Here is a 20,611-nt window from a genome sequence, read left to right as displayed (position 1 = left end):
TCTCTCTCACGATAAACCAGGAAAAAACCAGCACAAATGAAAACTAAAGACAGGACGTATAGCGGAGAGCTGGGGAAGCGTAATTGAGGGGGAAGGGGAAGAAGTAGGAGACTCAACCAGCTGGGAGAGACGTGACAGGCGAGCGACGCGCTCGCAGGAGGATGGCTGGTTGGGGGGGAGGAGGAGAGAGAGGGAGGAAGAGGCCGTGGGCACTGAAACGGTACAGTAACGGACAGTAAGATTAGTTAAGCGTGGGTAAGAAACGGCACCTCCCTTCGGGAAGGGCCCCCCCCCAAAAGGCTGCTAATCTCAGGGGTTCCACCGCCCCGAATCACGGCCCATGAAACACGTCGAGGGTTCCGACTGGCGAGACCAGACAACGCTGAGCGGGAGCTAAGAGGAGCTTTAAAGGTTGATCAAGAAGACAATTGTTCGGTTCTTTGAGGGCAGGCGTTCTTTGTTCGGGTCAGAGACGGGGAGGGGAGGGGAGGGGAGGCCCTCTCGTTACGGAGGGAGGATACCTCTTACCCAGGGGTCTGGAATGCGGAGGTCTTCTGAGCATCTGCCCACAGGCCGATAGATCAGAGCCCGCGTCGGCTTCAGGTATCGTGACCGGGGAGTTTTAGAGTCTGGAAAGATGACGCTGACGAGCAGGGACGCCTCCAGCTGAATACAGATTACGGATACACCACCCACGAGCCTTACAAATGGCCAACAGCGGTAATCGTGGATGGTGAACACTGAGTACCTACGGAGTACGGAGTATACTACCTCTGAACAGCTGTGGTTTACAGTCTACGCTTACTGGATGGAAACTGTTGTCGGCGGGTAACGGCGAGACGCAACTCGCCTCACCGTGCCAAACGTTCGTCCAATATGCTGCGAGAAATTTTCATGGGAATAAAAAAAAATAAATTCCGCCGCAGAGCGAATGAAAGCCCTCGCTGGTCGAGGTCGCCTGCAGGCGAAGCAGAAGCGACCCACGCAGCGCAGAGCGCAACCCTCGAACAGTGGTGTCATTCCGTTGGGCTCTCTGCAAGGGCTGTGTTTTTTTGCTGCGGTACGAGGTTGGCCTCCAGGTTTTTAGAATCTCTCCTTGAGCGGGATCTCCCAACTTCCAACACTCCTCTATCACACCCCCCCCGATTCAGTTTCGTTATGGAGATTGGATGGACTCATCATGGACTCTAGACCACCTAGCGAGTACTAGACCAATACTAGCCAGGAACACGACCGCTGCTACTCTTCAATGGGAAAATGGGACAGGCCTCTGGTCAATTAATTTTCGTGACCATGTGGAAAGTTACAAAGTCGGTCGGTGGCTGGGACAATCAACTGAGTCACACTGACAGACTGGCACCGTGGACGGCCCGCCTGACGCCCTAAAGGATGAATACCGCATATCAAGTGGTGGACTGTCCCCAAGTCCCCAGTATAGACTGGAGTTTGTCTCCCATCGTTCAGCCAGTCTCCACCGCAGACACCGCTTCGATCTGGCCTGGGTACGGTGTGACCGCAAACCTGCTGCCACGAGAACGGGATGAGCCTTGGTAGTAGTAGTTGGTCTTAAGGTGTGTTGGTTCCTTCTCAGCCTGAACGTGCCCAATTGTATGCAGATGCAGAGGACATAATCAGGTAGATACCTAGATACGGAGTAGCTAGATAGGTAGCTAGTTGGTTAACCAACTCACCAACTAAGATGAGACTGTCAATTATTATTAAGTGTGCTTATCTGACTCGCTTAAGCCTTAAACGCCTTGATGGTCCGATCGAAAATGGAAAGAATGAGGGGTAAACGCGACTTGGACGCGAGTGACGCGCGCTGAAGCGCGCCAACTCGCGTGTCCTGTACCAGTGGTAATATTACTGTTTTCATACTAGTCCACTCTCCATACCTTAGTATCCTCCGCTGTATAGATTTAGGTACCCAACAGTCTCTGGAGTCTACGAAGTACTCCATACATACTCTTTAGCTACTTCGTGCCTGGCGGGTGTTCGATGCGCTCCATATTAATCTGGTATTTACTGCAGGAACCCAGATGGTTGAATTCTGTTCCTAATAATAATATGGTTGCTCGCTCCACTGTGGATAAGAATATGGAGTATAGAGTAGAGTAGAGGGCTCCAGGCTTAGCATCGCTCTTTAATTCTCTATCTACACGCTACAAGAGGGTTCCTATTTTGTACTATCAATTCGACGGCTGAATCGAATGCGTATGCCTACCTAATTCAACTATTCTAGATTCCAAGGGCATATCCTTCTGCAGAAAAAGATGCGTAGATGATTCGTAGATCGATAGAGCCATTCCAAGTAGTACATGGTAAAAGTGGACTCGCCAAATGTGTGTAATATGCCTCCAGTATTAGAATATGTATACCTGCTAGCCTCGAACAGTAGGTATATAGCAATTTAAATGCCAAATGTATGCCCGGAAAGTGCGTGGAAGCTCAGTGAAATGAGACAGGAAAAAGGAAAAGGGAAAGAAATGAAGAGGGAAGCAGGAAGCAGGACAGATGAAGAAAGGATGAAGAAGAAAAGAGAAGAAGAAGGAGAAGAAGAAGAAGAAGCAGAAGCTAAAGCCCAAGACTGGCCAAGTCGATTCCTGGCTCCCGGGATTTGAAAAGCATCGAAACCATCGGGTTGGCCATCATCTCTGTCCCGATATCGATCGACGGTGGTCGGTCCTGGTCCTCCTTTTCAAACTTCCAGTCGTATTTGAGCAGCAGGTGGATCAGAATGATCTTAATCTCGTTGGCGGCAAAGAACCGCCCGGCACAGACGTGCGTGCCGCAGCCGAACCCCAAGTCCTGGTTGCTGGTCGTCACGAGCTGATACCGGTGCTCGCTCCCCGGTTGCTCGCGCAGTCTGAGGAATCGGTACCCGTCCCACGTCTCTGGGTCCTCGTAGATCGCCGCATCGCGCATAGAGTGGCCGGAAACGACGACTGTCGCTCCCTTGGGAAGGACGGCTCCATCAGAGAGGGTAATATTTCGGGTTGCGACACGGTGCAAGACAGCTGCGGATGTTGTTTAAAAACACTGAACCAATCGAAATTATGCAGGAAGCGGGAACTTACTCATGCCGGTCGGGTTCAGTCGCAGCGTCTCCTTTAAAACACTGTCCAGGAGCTTCATCTTACTGAGGCTCGACTTCTGTATCCCGCCATCCTCTTGCAGTACCTTCCGAATCTCCTCCCTCAGTGCGTCGATGAATTCGGGGTTTGCCGTTAGATCATACATGACACTCGTAAGAAGATATGATGTGGTGTGGATCGCAGCAAGCGAAAGCGCAACCTGGCCCAAGGCATAGTCAAACGGCCTGCCAGCTGCTGTCTCCCGGAACCAGTCCAACACATCCGGATGGGTTCTGGGAGGTTCGGGTTCAGGAATCTTGCCTTCTCGGATCAGTTTCCTTTGCTCGACTTCATCCTGGACGATATGACGGGCCACGCGCAGGTGGTCGCGCAGCTTTTGAACCTCCGGCAGGAACCAGTGGACTATGGGCCGCAAAAACGGTGGCCACAGCCGAAGAACACGCACAGCATTAAACGAGTCAATGGTATAATTCACCGATACATTCAGCCAGTCCTTGTTACGGCAAATTCTAGTGCCGAGGAAGGCGAGCGACGAAATACGAGCAACCAAGAGGGGAACTTGCTGGGCAAAAATATATTGCTTCCATTCTAGGCAAGTCACATCTGCGTCAGATCACCGTATGGAATCAGGCTCTGGATGTCTCTCATACCTTTGGAAGGAGGGAAAGTGCCCTCCAACGATGCAGCGGTCTCCTTCGAAAGGGGGATCGCAAGAGAGTCTAGTCGCCGAGAACAGAGTCAACCAACCTGTCCGATCGTTTTTTATACATGCAGAAAAAAAGACTACCACTCACTCAGGGCTTGCGTGAGGTTGCCCCTCACCACGTCCAACAAGATATTTTCATGGTCAATGGGCGCGAAAACATCAAAGCCTGGGTACTTTCCTCCGAAGAACGCCTTGTTCATCGCCTCCTCGAAACTCAGATCGGGATGGCTTTTGAGTTCCTCCATGTACTTAGGATGCAGCACGATGACAGGTCGGAAAGTAGCCATGATTTGAAACCTGGAATAGCCCTATCCCCAGAAAATTCATCGTTCAGCTTTCCGGTCGGTTTCACAGGTCTCTGTCGCGCGGTCATCACATACCTGATCGAATCCCTGCTTGATCAAACTCCTGGCAGACATCAAAAAGCGCATCTTCGCCTTCTTGTTCGTGACTTCGCCATTCTCCTTCCCCACTATGGGAACCCCCTTATAGAAGAACTCATCTGCTACTTCGCTAAAAAGGCTGGTCACCACCACAATGATCAACGCCGCCAGGATCCCCGACCAGACATAGACATCTTTCAGGAACCCGGCGATCAGCGCCATTGTTCAGGGGGGGAGGGGGGGTAACTGCGTTTTTGGCGAGCAATTCGCAGAGCATCGACAACCGTTTTGAATAATAATAAAGAGGGGAAAGGACTAGGCTCTTTCGATGAAATAAATGCCCATACCCTGGTCCATCTTGATTGCCAGCAGTCTTAGCTCAAGCTCGATTCGTCGTAGTACGATTAATGGGCTGAGATGAGTGGGGAATTCTCCATATCATCTTTGTACCGAGCACTGGTAGTGTACCTGTCTGACATTTAGGTGGTTGATGATTTGACCTGGTCCATTTGCACGGCCTGGAAACTGAAAGGATTCGTCAGCAAACAAGCGGGTACTGTTATCCTGAGGTCTAAGGAATTATTGCTAACCACAATAATATAATGTACTCCGGAGCGCACTGTCCAGCCTACCCCGTCCAAACAATATGAATTTGTGATACCATAATACTCCGTACTAAGCGAGGGCGAAAGTGGACCTTCGACTGGCCGAATGCAGCATGACGCGGACTTCCGAGCTATGCAGTAGTTCTAGGCACCGACAGATAGGAGAATGGTAGATAACTTCAGAGGGGTGCTATATCCTTGCTGTTCGATTGTTTCACATATCAGACTATTAATTATGGCACGAAGAGGACTCCTCAGCTTACCCATGGCAGCCGTAGCTGGGCAGCGCCCGTTGAGCACTGCTTTTGCAGGGAACCGGGTCTGTGCTTCTTTTAGCAAGTGTGGTATAAACACAACGACCACTTCTCATACGTTCTCATTGGAAAATGGCTGCCAGAGAATTCGGGTCTCTGATGAGAGAGAGGGAGAGGGATAGAGAGAGAGAGAGAGAGAGAAGTGTTGGTGGACGGAAATGGATTCGGAGTGTCCCAAAACAGGAAACATACCACGCAACCTTATCTTGGGTTGGACACAGGCCATGACGCAAAAGGCTCGCAGCGCTGTAACGCCGGCCGTCGTCTCATTCCGTCTGTCTTATGATTTCTGACACCTTCTGCATTCGCCTCGAGTGCGAGGATTTACATCTTTGACCTCTATTGCTTTGCTTCAGAACCGATTTGGCTCTGTCTGGCACTCACGGTGTTGGTCGACTCGCGTCTTACCCCGCAACTTCTCCTTATCAAGTTGCCGAGACTGCCCAGGTAATTAAGCGGACTGCTGAAGGAAGGTCGTCAGATTCAGCCATGGGGGACTACGGGCCAGAAGTCCGGGTATCCCCTGCACAGGTCGCTGGCGGTATCTCATCGTTGCCTGCGGACGCCCAGGATGAGATCTCCGTGCTCGTCACGGGCTTCGGGGTAAGTAGGAGCTACACAGGGGAGGAGGAACCCGGGGGAGTGATTGCTGAACCAAGAGCCAGCCCTTCGGCACGAATCTGGTCAATGCCTCGTTCCTGATTGCCTCGTCTCTGCCGACTTCGTTGACATTTCCCGGGGCGACGGCAACAGCCTCCTCGCCGCGCCGGATCTCCATCCATGTCCACCCCTCGCCGATCCCCGTCGCATACTCGACTGTCCGGACGACTGTCCCAGCCATTATTGAGAACTTCAAAGAGGCACATGGTGGCCGTCGCCCGGACCTGATCATCCACATGGGTATCGCTTCCACGCGGGCGTACTATTCTGTGGAAACACAGGCCCATCGCGATTCATATCTCATTGCAGATATCAACGGCCAATCGGGGTACGATGATGGTGAACGACTATGGCGAGAGCAGGGACGTCCCTTCAGGCTGAAACCAGGTCCTGCGGCGGCTTTCTCGTCGCTGTCGCTGTCGTCGTCTCAACGCCCGGTAGCAGTACCGGAGGCGACAGGGCAACCAGGTGCCCATGCGTATATGCCGGACGCGCATTTCCTCGAGCAGTGGAAATCTTTCTCGCCATTAGAAGCGGATATCCGCATCTCCGAAGATGCAGGCCGTTTCCTCTGCGAGTTCATCTTCTACACGAGTCTGTCGCAGGCCTGGGCGGACGGGGAGGATCGGAATATCATCTTCTTCCACGTGCCTAGATCATGCCAAGATCAGGACATCAAACTGGGCCGGGAGATCACCATCGGGCTAATTAAGACCTTGGTCACTTGCTGGATTGACGAGCATAAATAAGTGCCGGTCCAGTACTGGAGACCTTACCTCTACTCTACTGCATACAATAATCTAGTAAGCTGCTATCTATTGCTTCAGGAATAGCGCATCAAGAAATTGCATACATTTGAGCCTGAACCCCCATCATGAGCTACCTTATTACTGAGATAACCCGTAACTAAAAAACTAAATACTACGTTGTACGTAACCAAGCGATTCGATCTTCAAACCACTAGTGATACCAGTTGGAATTGCGAGGTTGAATATGATGTAGTATTCCCTCTCAAAGTCAGATGACCGCGTAGCTATTCTTAAAGAAAAGAAAAAAAAACAATCCCTTTTGAACCCCTCCCAGAAGAGCAGAAGCAAATCGTGACAATTCAGATGCCGGTATAATCCCTGTGCAAGTATTGATGCATTTGCATCACATCACTCACCACCCCTCCCCACGTTTCGAAGGGAGGAGGGGTCGAATTTGCCATAATCATCGAGCTTCGACGGTTGCGGTTCTTAAGAAGAAGGAGCGGGGTTCATCTACATGATACCATATCAGCCATAATTCTTTTTTTCTGTCCCTCCATGATTTTTTCGTCCTTGGTAGTGTTCTTTCATACCTTGCGCTTGCCACCGGTCAGGGTGACGTTGACGAACCGACGGGTGTAGAGGACACGCTTGTAGGCGCGGCCCTTGGGGTTCTTAGCCTTCTCCTGCTTCTCGACCTGTTGAAAAAAGACCCTCGATTAGCACCGTGTTTTTATCGTTGCGTTCTCGTAGACGCAAAAGGAGGGATGTGGGCGGTAGCAACCTTGGGCGTAGCAGCCTTAACCTTGCCTGTAGCGAGGAAAATGTCAGCAATCCGAAGACAAAGAAAAGCCCAGGGAAAGAAGAAAAATAGACTGCAAACGTACCGGCACGGGCAAGAGATCCGTGAACCTTTCCCATGTTGATTAACTGTGGATGGTAGTCGGGTACTGTTGCTGGGTGTCGTTGATGCGGACGCTGACCTTCGTTCTCCGGTGGTTGCTGGATTTTGAGGTAATTTCGGTAAGGTGTGGGATTTGTGTGAGTCGCCACCCTGACTATCCGGATCAACTGTCCTGCCGAGCTCCGCGATACCCTCGAAATTTCCCACACTCCGACCACCAACGACTCTAGATAATTTAGAGCAGAGGATTTGGAGGGAAATACAGAGTACTCAGCTCAGTAAAGTGTCATTGGAGATTCTGGATGGAGTCTGCTATTTTCCTTTTCTCAACTACGAGAATCACTTGCTGTATTCTACTCGGAAGAGGAGTTGCTTGCCATAGACCTCCTCTAAATAGTCTCAACGCTGTAGCTGTCTCATATTCCTGTCTTGATGATGTACTTTATGTCTGCCAAATGCTCGATGCCAATTTGAACTCTTTTTCACGTTGTATCCTTGACGCTGCTGGAGGACTGGAGTTTATTCATGGTTGGAGATGGTTGGAAGGCCTTCGCTATCGTCACGTGTTTGGTAGTATATTTGATGACTAATCTTAAAGCCGTTGCCCTCCCTAAGACCGAGAAAGATAACTTGATTCTACCTGCCAGAAGATCCAATTATGGCTCATCTTGTTCATTGTTATCCAGCCAAAGCTGCGTACTAGCCTTTGGCTCAAGTGATAGGTATATTCTGGCAGTCAACTCAAGGCGCCTGGTTTCTTCATCCTTTGTGAGTCACTTGTTATCTGTAGCGCCTCCTTCGAGTAAGCAATATATTGCTTGAACTAAGGGATGTGATTTATCTTCTCTTCGACTCGCTATATCCATAAAGCATGCTTCTCGAATATATCAATGATGCTTGAATTCGCGGTCCTCTCGGTCGCAGTACTGGCTCTGCTGCTACTTGCTCCCATCGTCATCTTCTGCGCGAAGAATAATCCCTGGAGTCAATGCCGAACTCTCGGCTTCAATCTGTTTGGCGCGCGCAAACCCGCCATTTCAAGCAGCGAGATCGTCTCCCTTCGAGTCTATCCCATCAAGTCCTGCCGTGGGATCGAACTGAAGAAATCCACTCTGCTCACGACAGGACTCGACCTTGACCGACAATGGATGTTCATCGATCCCACGAAGAACGAGTTCCTGACCATCCGTCAGATCCCGCAAATGACACTGATCAACACGGCGCTTACTGAGGATGGCGAGACCCTCCTGCTCAGTGTTGCAGGAGACAATGAACAACGGGTTGTCCGTATCCCCGCCCACCCATCAGCTGCCTGGCTTGCCGATCACACCACCCTCGAGACAGTCAAGATCTGGGACACAGTGACGGACGGGTACGTGTACGGGCCGGAAGTCAACGAGCTATTCAGTGTCTTTCTGGCCCGTCCTGTCTGCCTGGTTTACAAGGGCCCGAAGCCCCGCGTGCTCCAGGGCAACGGCGACCCGCGCCTACTGGGTCGCAAACAGACGACAAACTTCCCAGATGTGCACCCCGTGCTGATAGGGTCGGAGGCGTCGATCGCTGAGCTGAATGCACGCCTGCAGCACAAGGGCGTGGATCCCATCACCATCGAGCGTTTCAGACCAAATATCATTGTCGCGGGCAACGCGCCCTGGACGGAGGACTCGTGGAAACTCGTACGCATCTCCCCACAGAAGTCGAGCAGCAGCAGCAGCAGCAGCGCCGCTATGCGGCAGCGCAAGCAGAAGCCACTAGAGATAGACATTTTGGCGCGGTGCGCGCGGTGTCAAGTGCCGAACGTGGAGCCCTCGACGGCGCAGAAGCACACGCGTGAACCCTGGGACACCCTCATGTCGTACCGACGGGTGGATGAGGGGATGAAGTGGAAGCCATGTTTCGGTATGCTGAGCGCACCGCGCAACGAGGGGCCGGTTGAGGTCGGGATGCTGGTGGATGTTTTGGAAGAGACGACGCAGCATCGATATATTTCTGGATTTTAGTAGTACATTATATGCATTATACAGTATATGTTATATAACTATAGACAATGTGCGTATGAACCAATCTATGTACTACTACTTCTGCTTACTAGCCGAAACACACCAGTTATTCCAATCCGTAAAGAAGGACGGCTGGACATGACACTTCATGCTCAGCAGCTGTGCTTTCCGCGTGTCGGCGTACACATCAACCACCTGGCCGAGAGCGGTCTTGTCGTGGGCGACGAGCACCTTGACGAGCAGCAAGCTAGCCTGACTACAGGCCGAGGCGTGGGCGGCAGGCCCACTGTGACGGGCCTCCTTGTGGACAGAACGAAGCAGCTCCCACACCGCGGAGGAGTGATCGGCACCGCTCTCACTGGCGGTGAGGGAGGGGATGGCAGCGCCCTTGCACAGCTTGGTGTACTCGCGGAGCAAGGCGTTGGCTTTGCCCGCGACGTGTTTGGCGGAGGAGAGACGTGCGAGGCGTAAAAGGGGTAAGAGCAGGTCGAGGGCGAGCAGCTTGGAGTGGCATTTCTTGACGTAGATCTCGAGCAGGTCCAGCACGCGGTTCTTGAAGTTGATCATCGTCTCGCGTGCGTCCTTCTTCTCGTCGCGCTTGTCGAGCACTTGCTGCCGGGCGCGGAACACTTGGCCCAGCGCGGCGTCCAGTTGTTCCATTTCCTCGTCGTTCATGTCCGCGTCGGAATCGGACGCTTCGGACTCGGCTTGCAGGTCTTGGTCGGCGCGGTGGGTGCCTAGCGCGGCGGCGAGCTTGGCTTCGAACGCGGCCATTTCCTCTGCATCTTCTTCCTCTTCTTCCTCTTCTTCTTCGTCGTCTTCATCATCATCATCATCATCATCAATGACCTCAACGTCGCTGTCAACTTCAACGTCACTGTCGAGTTCATTGTCGTCATCATCTACATCCATCATGTCTTCGTCTCCTTCCTCGTCCTGCTCCTCGAACATCTCCTGCTGACCAGCAAGGCTTTCCTTGGCTTCCAGGATCTAACTTCATCAGCAAAGATTAAAAAAAAAGAGAGAGAGGGAGAAAAAGACTTACAGAGATGAAAGACTCGAGACCATTCGCCGTGACTTGGTCGGCGAAAGCGCTAAAGACCTGCTCGCTCATCCGCCGGAAGAGCTGGGACTGTTTCGACGCAAAGCTGAGTAGGATTTCCACCAGGGCGTCCGAGGCGTCTCCGGCGTCCTGGGTGTCGCTCTCCTTTTCCTTTTCCTTCTTCTTTTTCTTGTCTTTCTTGTCCTTCTTCTTCTCCTTTGAGTCCCCGGCGCTTAGAATCTTGGTGTAGCAGAATTCCAATTCCTCCAGCATCGAGACAGCGTCAGAATCGCCATTGTAAACCTGGAGGATGGTCATGGAATAAAGAAGCTTGAAGGCATCGACGCCAGTGACCCCGTCGTTTTCCTATGACATGTTAACATCTTTTTTTTTTGTATATAGATAGATAGATAAAATAACATACCATTCCGGACAGCTTTTTAAGCGATTTGAACGCCGTCTTGACCGAGTCACGAATAACTTCGCCCATGTCGATGATGAACTTGCCGTATTCCTCTGATTTGGCAGCGTCGCGAATCTTGCGCACGACCGCGTAGGGAACCACGGCGGCGTACTTCTCGTTGGCGATCAGGCTGTTGAGGCACGAGTTGATCCGGCTGCGGAAGAGCTCCTGAGTTGCTTCAGTCAGGGCGGGTCGGGGTGCGGACTTGTCGTCCGACAGGGGTTTGAAATAGGCGAATCGCACGAAGATGAACAATATCTGCTGCAGAACGTCTTGATAATCTTCTTCTTTTTCTTTAGACTCCTCTTTGGACGCCTTGTCTTTGGTGTCCTTGGATGCAGCGCGCGCTCTGACGATAGAGAGCAACAGACCGGCGAGGAACATGCGGGTGGAAGCCGCCGCCTTGCTGTCCTCTGTCCCGGGGTTAGCGACCAGGGACTCGAAGAAGGGGAGGATCTGCTGCAGCGCATCACGGTTCGCCTCGGCCATGATCTTCTCCACTGTCTTGGTCTTGGTAACCTGGTCGAAGTTGACGGCGCCACTAGAGCCCATGAGGCCCTTGACTGCGGCGGCAGCGAACTCGGGCTCCTTCGACACGCGGGTCTGGATGGATTTGGCGGCCTTGACGGCCATCCGGTGCAGATATCTGTCCTCGACGGCAAGCTGGTTTGTCAGACATCGCACGAGGTTCTTGGTGAACACCGAGGAGGCCTGCAACGGGGGGCCGTCGGCGAGGATCTTGACGAAAAGCAGGAAACCCCAGTATTTCCGTTCTTCGGATGAAGCCGAAGCGAAAAGACCGTCTATAACGATTAGTCTTGTCGCATCTATCGTACAGCTTTATGCCTCTAGATTGAAAACTTACTGTCTACTGCTTCAGTCCAAAAGTCCACAAAGGTGAGACGAGAGGCGCCCGACTTGTCCTTGGACTTTTGGGCATTAGAGACCCGCGCCAGAACGACATCCCAAGCAAAATGCAGCTTCGAGTTCCACACGCCCGACGATTTGGACCCCTTCTCTTCCTCCGCGGCGGAGGACTCCTTCATGATCTTGGCGAGAGCGGTCTTCTCGCGGGCATCGAGCGGGTCGTCGTACTTCCAGACCTTGGCGGGCAGGGCAGCCTGCGGGAACATCTCCCTGGCAGCCAGCCAGATGGAGACGCCCTCCGGGGTGCGAGCCAGGTCGGCGGTGCCGAGCTGCTCGAGAATGGCATTGACGAACTTGACGTCCGCCTTGTGGGCGGCCAGGTCGTGGACAGCGCGGTACAAGATCCAGCCGCATTCTTCCCTGATCCATGGCTTCTTCTTGGCCAGCTCGTAGACGAGCGTCAACACCCGGACCCACTGGTCGAAGGGGGCGCCCTGCTGGAAGAGCACGGAAGACTTGATGAGGGCCTCGGCGCCAAACAGACGACCAAAGTGGTGGTCGCGCTGTTCCTGCCCGCTCTCACTACCGGACGCACTCGACTGCGACTCCCAGATATCAAGTGTCTTTGTTATGCTCAGCTCCTCCGATGGTGAGTCCTGCCTCGTCGTCGGCGTCGTCGTCGTGAAAATCTGAGCTAGCAGCTCAGTCAGGGCGATGGAGAAGCCGACGCGGGCGGCTTTACGGCTGCTGCACAACCCGCGGAAAAGCCGCTGCAAGACCTTCCTGATCTGCTCATCGGAGGGGTTCTGGTCGGGGGTGAACTGGGAGATGAGGGCCTGGGCGGCCTTCAGACGGATCTCGTCCTGCTCGCTGGCGAGGTCCTCGTAGATCTCGACCTGCTTGACGTCGACGTTGAACGGCTCGCGGCGGCGTTTCCTCGCATGGTTTGCCATAGTCGAGTTCAATAATTTGAATTAGATTCAAGAATCAATGGATGGACAATGGCTGAACAATGGCCGAGCAGTTGTTGGTGGTTGGAAAATTTCAGAGCTGCCCGCCCAAAGCGGCTAGCGCATCTCCTGTGGTCAATTTGAGATTTGAGAGTTGATAATACAGCGTAACTACTTGATATCTACAGAGTAACTACTTGATAACTATCTGGTAGTTACAGAGTCACTAGTTACAGAGTACTTGAGAACTAATGTCTATTCTGATCAACTATTGATACTAGATCCATCAGACAGGAAATATCTACTGCTCCCACTACTCCGTATCAGCCAGCAGGCATCGGCAGTCGCTGTGGTAACAGGGTGAAACTTCTCCTTTTTCTTTTCTTTTTTCTCCATCTCATTTCCACATCCAGAGTTTCTAGTGTTCCCACTATTGACTTGGATGCTTTAATGCTTATGATCCGTCATGGACTGATCCGTCGTCTGCCGGTTATCATTGGGCCTTGGAGGGTTTTTTTGACAGCTCAATTGGCAGACGGCTGGTTCCTGCGGACCTGCATGGATGATGAGTCTGGACTTGTGGATTCATGATTCATACTGTCTGTACGGAGTACGAAGTACTCGTATGGGTACGGGGTATTCGTCGCTTACAAGTACGGAGTACCAGTAACTAACGTAGTTATACAAATACTAGTATCATTAGAGCCTGACGGATCTGGCATCATATACATAGTAGTTGTTACTCATAGTCATCAAATAACTTTATACAGGTAACTAACTACCAAGTATCTACTCAACTGGTCAAGTCTCAATATCATCTATTAACCTGACAGTAGGACCCGAATGAGTCTAGTTGATACTCTACCACAGGTTATCATATACGAGTATGCAGACAGACCGAGATAGACGCCGTCTGTAGTTATTATTCTGTACTCCGTACTATCTTGCACGAGTCGCCTTGCTTTTTCTGCATGAACGTTGAGATCTATGCGGTCGAAAAAGCAAGAGTCTGAAGAATGTTATTGTTCTGACTGCTGTGGTTCGTTTACCTGCTATTTAGTATCAGATCGTTCGGGACTTGAAGTTCCTACTACATAGATATATACCTAGGTACCTACTAGGCAGTAGTACTACTCGGTATAACGCCGTTGAAATGGTACAAAGTTAAACTGTCAACTAAACAATCCGACAATATTTTCTTTTCTTACCTGATACTTACTAGAAACTAATATTGGCTTGTGGTCTCGAAATGAATCACTGTTCATAGGGTAAGTGCCTACTATCCTAGCATACGCCTTGCAACGTCTTACATCTATAGAACCTTCGCGAGCCAAGATACGGAGTAGAATCGATTAAGATATCAAGATGGTTTCTCTCTGGCACTTTGTAGATGGACAGTTACTCCCCATCCCTTGCCAGGACCCCGTGCCTTGCCGGATCCCTTGATAGAGCAAGACGCATCCCTTACTGGAGACCACGACAAACCGCCGATGGAATGACGATATTTAGCATGAGAGGATGTAGGTAGCCATGTTTCACTCCTTACTCTTGTTTGTGTAGGTGGTAACTATTAATTCAGTGATAGGAAGATGATTTAATGTAGTGTAGATATAGTAGTGTAGATAGTAGTAGTAATATAGTAATATAGTAATATAGTAGTAGAGTAGTAGAGTAGTAGAGTAGTATAGTAGTAATTTATAGTAATAGTAGTAGTAACTAGATAAATATCTGTATGGTTCTGTTAAATTTCAGCTCGATCGGAGAATTAGACCAACACTGGATGTCCACGAGCCTGCAAGGATAATCAGTAGTTGATAAATAGGCTTCAACCCTAGAGCAGTAACTTTATGAGATGCATATACTCTGTATATAAGAATATAAAGCCACGTTCCCTTGCACCCGCAAGGCAACGGGATCTCGCATGTCTTGTCTTGCCTAGCCAACTTTAGAACCATCAGATATTACGTTGAGTAATTACTAGGTAGTTGCTTACTTTACTTTTTAGATGAGTTAAACTCTACATATAATAATAGAATAGAATGATAGTAATTCAAATACCAGGGCATTATAGTATTCCAAATTTATATCTGTTGATACTCTAGTATTAATAGTATGCGCCACAGATCGCGAATCAATAGTGGCAGATCTCGACGTACTAAAGAATCTAGTAACTACCTACCTAGTAGGTACCTACTAGGTATACTATTAACTAGTTACTCATTATACTAACCTACTCCCTCTACTACCGCTACTACCTCTACCTATTTTACTCTACTACATACAGTATACCCTCAACTCAAGCGACGCGTTGTTTACATAACAAGGTCTAGAGTCAACAACAATAAAGAGCAGAATAGCAACTCGTATCGCGTCATCTTCTCGTACCAATTGTTGCGCAGAGGAGCGTAGGACTAAATGTGACAACCCCGCAGCGGCGCTTGGATAGCGCACGCCTGTGAGCACATGGAAGTATCTGACGTATCACATCCCCGCAGCTGATAGTAGGATAGAGATTACTACTATTCTATTGCTATATGATTATTATAATAGTAGTTATTATAATTATTATAATAGGAACATTTATGATTATAATTATTATCATTATTGGGGACACTTGATAGTTTTAGTCTTAAGCTACTACCCCCGCTCGAGTGAGACACACTAGGGAGAGGGGAAATAATGAAGTCATGACATGACCCAGGCCAAGGTCAAACAGTAGTAAGCCAACCCTTGTAAACCCCGAGTCTCGGACACGCCGTCAGCCTTACTCCCGTGGCTTGATTAGCGAGAATCAGAGCAGCTGAACGGCGTTTGAACCTAGTCCTGTCTGATCGTGGACGGAATACTCTACGTGCAAGATGTCGGGGCCGAGATCTCGTGTCCGGATAAGTGAAGTACTAGTGTACAGTAAGAATATAGGTAGTTGGCTAATATTAGCACTCCTGTATTTACTACGGGGTAAGTAACTACCTATTGTGTACTATGAATCCGGTTTTCGAAACGATCTGGATCGTCACAGGCGCCTGCTGACATCATCGCCAGAACTTGACAGGACTGTTTGATTCCAAAATATAGATGAAGGTTAAATTATTAGTTAACTGTTAACTAGTTATTTAGCTAGTGAGCTATTTAGTAGTCAATATAGTACTCCATCGGGTTGATGATCATTGTATCCCGCAAGGCATTCTGAGATACTCTGTAGATAACTACCTAGGTAACTAGTTACCTACCAACTCTGTACCCCGTACCTACTACTCGTACCTGCTACTCCGTACTTAACTAGTTAGTAGATAACTACTAACTCCTGCTAGGTGGGAAATATACTCCGGGATATTGAACCAATGAGTAATTATACTTACACCTCTGTTCAGCGAGGGTGGAAGGGATATCCCTAGCCGCCGCTGGGGGAGAATGTCGAGCAAGGGAATGCCAATGCCAGACGGCCGGTCCGCATCGTGGACTGTGCGATTGGGAATTCCACTTATGTCGAAATCAAGATTCTGATCTGGTATGCTGGAGTAGATGAGTAGTAGTGGTATACAGAGTACAGAGTACAGAGTACATCATAGAGGAGGTATATGTAGGTAGGTACTAAGTAGGTAAGTAATGTATATACTGTCTATCAGGCGTATTCCTCCTCGCCTTACTCATGTATCGGTACGGTACGGTAACTTTCCCTGCACGGGAACCACTCAGTGGAGTCCAAGCGGCAGCCGACATACCAGTGCAGCTGGCTGCAGATACTTGACAGTGTACCTAGGTAGATACAGTTACCTCCTAGGTAGGAGCTAGTAGTTGGTTATCAAGATACCTGTGAGGATGGTTCGATGAGTCTTCGACCAAGAACTAGGGAAGTCAGTTATCATTTCTTGCCTTGCGTGCACAGTTTCCAGATTCAAAGCTGTGCTCGTTGCCGACAAGCTCTCATTTTCCCGACCGAGTGGAGCAGTGGAGTCGAGCAGCCAGGTTAGTTTCGATCTCCGATGTATTGCGTAATGATGACCATCGTCTCTATGTCGTTCGGTAGGAAACAAGAAACAGTTCCTACCGAGATATAATCGAACAACAATAAGAAGAATTGTCTATACAGAGGTACCGAATACCCTAGTACCCAAGTCATTGAGATGGAAGCTATACTCCGTACGGCAATACTGTACATTATACCGTACAGCGTATCGTAATGTCACATCCGCACATGCGTGCTCAGCCAGCCCGGGTTGCTGAGCAGCGGCAAGGGGAGTCCCAGCAACGAGGCCGATGGAGCCCCCCCCCCCTAGTCCAGAAGCGCCTAGCCGCGTATTGACCAGTACCGTAACCGTCCGGAGATATTGCTGCATAGGCCAACTGTGGCCAACTGACAGGAGGAAACTTTAGGTACCCTGCGTAGGTAAGGTACTGCGTATGTATGTAGTAACTATGGAGTACCTGGTACCTATGATGTGCTGGGTACCTGCCTATCTCTCACTGTATAGGTACATCCTAGTACATCCTACCTAGGTACCTACCTAACCTTAGTTAACTAGTAGTTACTAGGTAGCTACCTAGGTACCCCGTACCGTTACCGCTGGACACTTACCATACACCATACAGCTACAGTTCCTGACGCTGAACTGACTGATCTGGAGATCCTCCCCACTCCATCCGTTGCCATTGCAACAAGGGCATCCCTTCAGCTTCACGCTTTCTTTTCTCCAGACGCTTTTCAGCTCTTCCTTTTCTCCTCTCTCCTCTCTCCTCTCCATCTCTGCCTCCTTCTTCATTTCCCCGGCATTCGATTTTCTCTTTGGGCGTTTTTGCTATCCGTCTATCTCGTTTCCATTTCCCCCTCTTCCCCAGCTTGTCCACCTGCATGCTTTGGTTTCCTCGACGCTTGCTGTGCTAGATAAACCCCTCTTCTTTCCCCTACCACCCTATAGCCGCCGTGACTCGCTCAGCCAGCCGCCGACCGGTTCACGATCTCTTCCTCCGACTACCCCCCCCCCCCGTTTCCCACCGAATTGGAACGGCAATCATGGCGCTTTGAGGAGGAGAAAAGAAACAAAGAGAAAGAGACAGGGCAAGGAAAGAAAAAAAATAAAAAACCGTGATAAGAAAGGACCGCTGCATGTTCCTGGATCGTGGGTCGTTGGAGCCCTCTTTTTTTTTCCTTTGTCATTAGGCCGATCCACTCTTGGGTCCATTGACAGACGCGATCCAGTCTTCTGGAACAATTGGACGGGGCAACGAAGAAAAAAAAGCCGTTTGACGAGGTCTGGGTTGGTGTGCAACTCCGCAATTGTGCTTGGGCTGTAGGAAAGAAATTCTATAGACCGTGGCTGTCTCGAGTGTACCTTGTGTGGATGTTCGTGTGGTCTGGCTTTGAGATCTACAACCTGTATCGGCAGGGCATACAAAGGAGAAGCCAAGTCAGTGGACAATTGAAGAAGATATGGAACACTCCTCGCCCTTGGCTGCCATGCAGCCGCCGTCCGTCATGTTCGGCCATTGCTTTCGTGCGGATCCTCCGGCGACGTATAGCTCGTTCCGCTCCATCTCCAAGCTGAACCCGCCCAGCTTCAACTTCAAAGAGTTGTCCATGAAGAAGCCCTCCGGCGATTACTTCAACGTCAAGACGGTCCAGGGCTCCTCGCCCGCGGCCAGCTTGGCCGCGGATCTTTCGCAGAACTTCCATATCGATCAAAGGTTCGTTGCCTTCTTTGTCTACGGGAATTAGGATCATCTATTTGTGGATACAAAGCAAGGGGAAGACCGTTTGCTGACCCTCTTTCAAGTCCGCAGTTGGCTACGCCTCGAAGGTCTTTGTTCGCCTCGAATCTGTTGGCTATGGCCAACGGTCGTGGTAAGTCGCGCACTCAATACATAGATGGCAAGCTGGCCCGCAGTGCATCAGGCTGATATGATCAGATGCCATGACCACCCCTCCTCTGCCTTCCTCGTCACCAGCTCCCACATTGGAAATCATGGACATGTCTCCTCTGCCGCATAAGATTCCCTACATCGTCACCACCGACGTGGAGTTGAAGTCACCCACACCAGACACTGCCATGGAGTCGCCAACAATGACGGGTACTCCCAGTAGTTTGCTGCAGGCATCACCGATGGCAGAACCTCAGGGACCCTCGCAGGAGTAAGACAAACAAAAAAGCCTTCAAGGGACAATGAAGACTGATTCGGGTGCTTTTCTTTTGTTTTTAGGAAACGTCGGCCTACTTTTCTCCGGCCATCCCTGGCTCGCAGCAAGGCCCAGTCCTTTCAACTGGGATTGAATCGTCCTGCTCCTGAGAGCCGGGATCCGCCATTCAAATTCGGTCCAGGAAGCTCTGGCAAGGGCTCGCTGAGCGCGACAGCCTCGCTTGAGGACATGTTTGGCGACTCCCCCCCGTCGGAGAAGCCGGCGTGGCGGAGCCATGTCCCGAACAACTCCATCGGCCATGGTCGCCTGCGACCCCCGTTCAGCAGCAATTCCAGCAGCTCCTCGCGTGGCAACGGGTCCCCCGGGCACTCAGCCATCCGTAAAAACTCGCACCCGTCGATGCGCCCTCGCAAGCAGTGTCGTCGATCGCTGAGCATGTTTGAACATCCCGAAGATGTGATTCTCGAAAAAGAGGCAACTTATAATACAAATGCACCACTTCAGTCTATTGCTGACATCGAAGGAAATTCCAGCCTGCAGCTCCCTCACTTCATCCCTGAGGACCAGGCGGATAATCTGCCTCGCATCGAGAAGAGCATCCTGGTGGATGTGATCGACGGTAAGTTCAACGATCGCTTTGACAACATTGTCATTGTCGACTGCCGCTTCGAGTACGAGTATGAAGGAGGCCACATCAACGGCGCCGTCAACTATAACGATAAGGAGCACCTCGCAGCCGAGCTTTTCGCGGACCCGAAGCCACGGACTGCCCTGATTCTTCACTGTGAATATTCCGCACATCGAGCCCCCATCATGGCGAAATACATTCGTCACCGTGATCGCGCAGTCAATGTAGATCATTACCCCCAACTCAGCTACCCGGAAATGTACATTCTGGACGGCGGATACAGCGCCTTCTTTGCCGAGCACCGCTCGCTTTGTTTCCCGCAAAACTACGTCGAGATGAACGCCAAGGAACACGAGTTCGCCTGTGAGCGTGGCCTCGGAAAGGTCAAGCAGCGCTCCAAGTTGAACCGGGCCCAGACGTTCGCCTTTGGACAGCATTCTCCCCAGATGGAAGACAGTCCCACGGGCCGCTGCCGGAATAATGCCAGCGAGCGCAATCGCTTCTTGGATTCCCCCTTCGCGGCAAGTCCGGCTTCCAATCGATTCTCGGGTCGCCGTATGCTGTCTTATTAAAAGGACAGGAGTACATACACTTCCTCAGCAAGACCTTCCCTTTTTCCTTACGGCGCCATGGCTTGATGTCAGCTTTTCTTCCTTTCGGTCTTTTTCGGTCTCTTTTTCTTTTTGGCTTGGAGCGCGGCGTTAAATTTTGGCTTTCCCTCATCAACTTCCTTCGGTCCCGTACGTGTCGGTTGATACCTGACTCTTGATATCTACGATGACTCTTCCTCTCGCCATCTTCCCTGATGGCAGTCCGTGGACTTTGCCTCCTCCTTGTTCCGACCCATTACATTCGCTCCACTTTTCCTATTGTCTCTATACCATCGACCACTCCATCCTCCTTGGACTCGAACCGTGTCCCCCCCATCAGATCGACAGTTCGACTTGGACCTACTTTGCTCTCACGACCTTTTTCCTACATCCACCGTGCATTCATTGACCAGCAGAGTGACTCGAGTGACTCGCCTGCAAATTCAGTATTCACGATAAAAGATCCCCTTTCTTCCCCTTCGAAGCAAAGCTCTCTCCCTTTTCCTATGTGTGATGATACCT

The 20,611-nt window shown here is 50.7% G+C and overlaps 6 protein-coding genes across 6 annotated transcripts; 3 read left to right on the top strand and 3 right to left on the bottom strand.

Moving 5' to 3' along the window:
• Nucleotides 1–2,134: 2,134 nt before the first annotated feature.
• ASPZODRAFT_99457 (hypothetical protein) lies at nucleotides 2,135–4,823 on the bottom strand. The gene is made up of 5 exons (XM_022730612.1): nucleotides 4,182–4,823; nucleotides 3,890–4,109; nucleotides 3,746–3,814; nucleotides 3,078–3,683; nucleotides 2,135–3,017 (listed from the first exon to the last, which is right to left on the bottom strand). Exons 1-5 carry the CDS (start codon nucleotides 4,404–4,406, stop codon nucleotides 2,575–2,577), a joined length of 1,563 nt encoding a protein of 520 aa, XP_022579930.1. The 5' UTR covers nucleotides 4,407–4,823; the 3' UTR covers nucleotides 2,135–2,574.
• A 566-nt stretch (nucleotides 4,824–5,389) lies between these two features.
• ASPZODRAFT_590114 (hypothetical protein) lies at nucleotides 5,390–6,791 on the top strand. Its single transcript, XM_022728816.1, has 3 exons — nucleotides 5,390–5,532; nucleotides 5,573–5,706; nucleotides 5,769–6,791. Exons 2-3 carry the CDS (start codon nucleotides 5,593–5,595, stop codon nucleotides 6,510–6,512), a joined length of 858 nt encoding a protein of 285 aa, XP_022579929.1. The 5' UTR covers nucleotides 5,390–5,532; nucleotides 5,573–5,592; the 3' UTR covers nucleotides 6,513–6,791.
• A 210-nt stretch (nucleotides 6,792–7,001) lies between these two features.
• On the bottom strand, nucleotides 7,002–7,433 carry ASPZODRAFT_17634 (hypothetical protein; the record flags this gene model as incomplete). The annotated part of the gene is made up of 4 exons (XM_022727069.1): nucleotides 7,002–7,025; nucleotides 7,106–7,210; nucleotides 7,297–7,322; nucleotides 7,400–7,433. 4 exons carry the CDS (start codon nucleotides 7,431–7,433, stop codon nucleotides 7,002–7,004), a joined length of 189 nt encoding a protein of 62 aa, XP_022579928.1.
• Nucleotides 7,434–8,306: 873 nt separating this feature from the next.
• Nucleotides 8,307–9,416, top strand: ASPZODRAFT_144049 (hypothetical protein; the record flags this gene model as incomplete). Its single annotated transcript, XM_022724976.1, has 1 exon — nucleotides 8,307–9,416. The coding sequence occupies one exon, from the start codon at nucleotides 8,307–8,309 to the stop codon at nucleotides 9,414–9,416; it is 1,110 nt and encodes a 369-aa protein (XP_022579927.1).
• A 75-nt stretch (nucleotides 9,417–9,491) lies between these two features.
• On the bottom strand, nucleotides 9,492–12,741 carry ASPZODRAFT_69968 (hypothetical protein; the record flags this gene model as incomplete). The annotated part of the gene is made up of 4 exons (XM_022729628.1): nucleotides 9,492–10,406; nucleotides 10,462–10,824; nucleotides 10,883–11,724; nucleotides 11,787–12,741. The coding sequence occupies 4 exons, from the start codon at nucleotides 12,739–12,741 to the stop codon at nucleotides 9,492–9,494; spliced, it is 3,075 nt and encodes a 1,024-aa protein (XP_022579926.1).
• Nucleotides 12,742–18,599: 5,858 nt separating this feature from the next.
• On the top strand, nucleotides 18,600–20,309 carry ASPZODRAFT_589402 (hypothetical protein). Its single transcript, XM_022728810.1, has 2 exons — nucleotides 18,600–18,865; nucleotides 18,934–20,309. The coding sequence occupies exons 1-2, from the start codon at nucleotides 18,648–18,650 to the stop codon at nucleotides 20,069–20,071; spliced, it is 1,356 nt and encodes a 451-aa protein (XP_022579925.1). The 5' UTR covers nucleotides 18,600–18,647; the 3' UTR covers nucleotides 20,072–20,309.
• Nucleotides 20,310–20,611: the final 302 nt, after the last annotated feature.

The sequence above is a fragment of the Penicilliopsis zonata genome, assembly GCF_001890105.1.
Source record: "Penicilliopsis zonata CBS 506.65 unplaced genomic scaffold ASPZOscaffold_11, whole genome shotgun sequence".
Taxonomy (NCBI): domain Eukaryota; kingdom Fungi; phylum Ascomycota; class Eurotiomycetes; order Eurotiales; family Aspergillaceae; genus Penicilliopsis; species Penicilliopsis zonata.
This window is presented reverse-complemented; position numbering and strand designations above follow the sequence as displayed.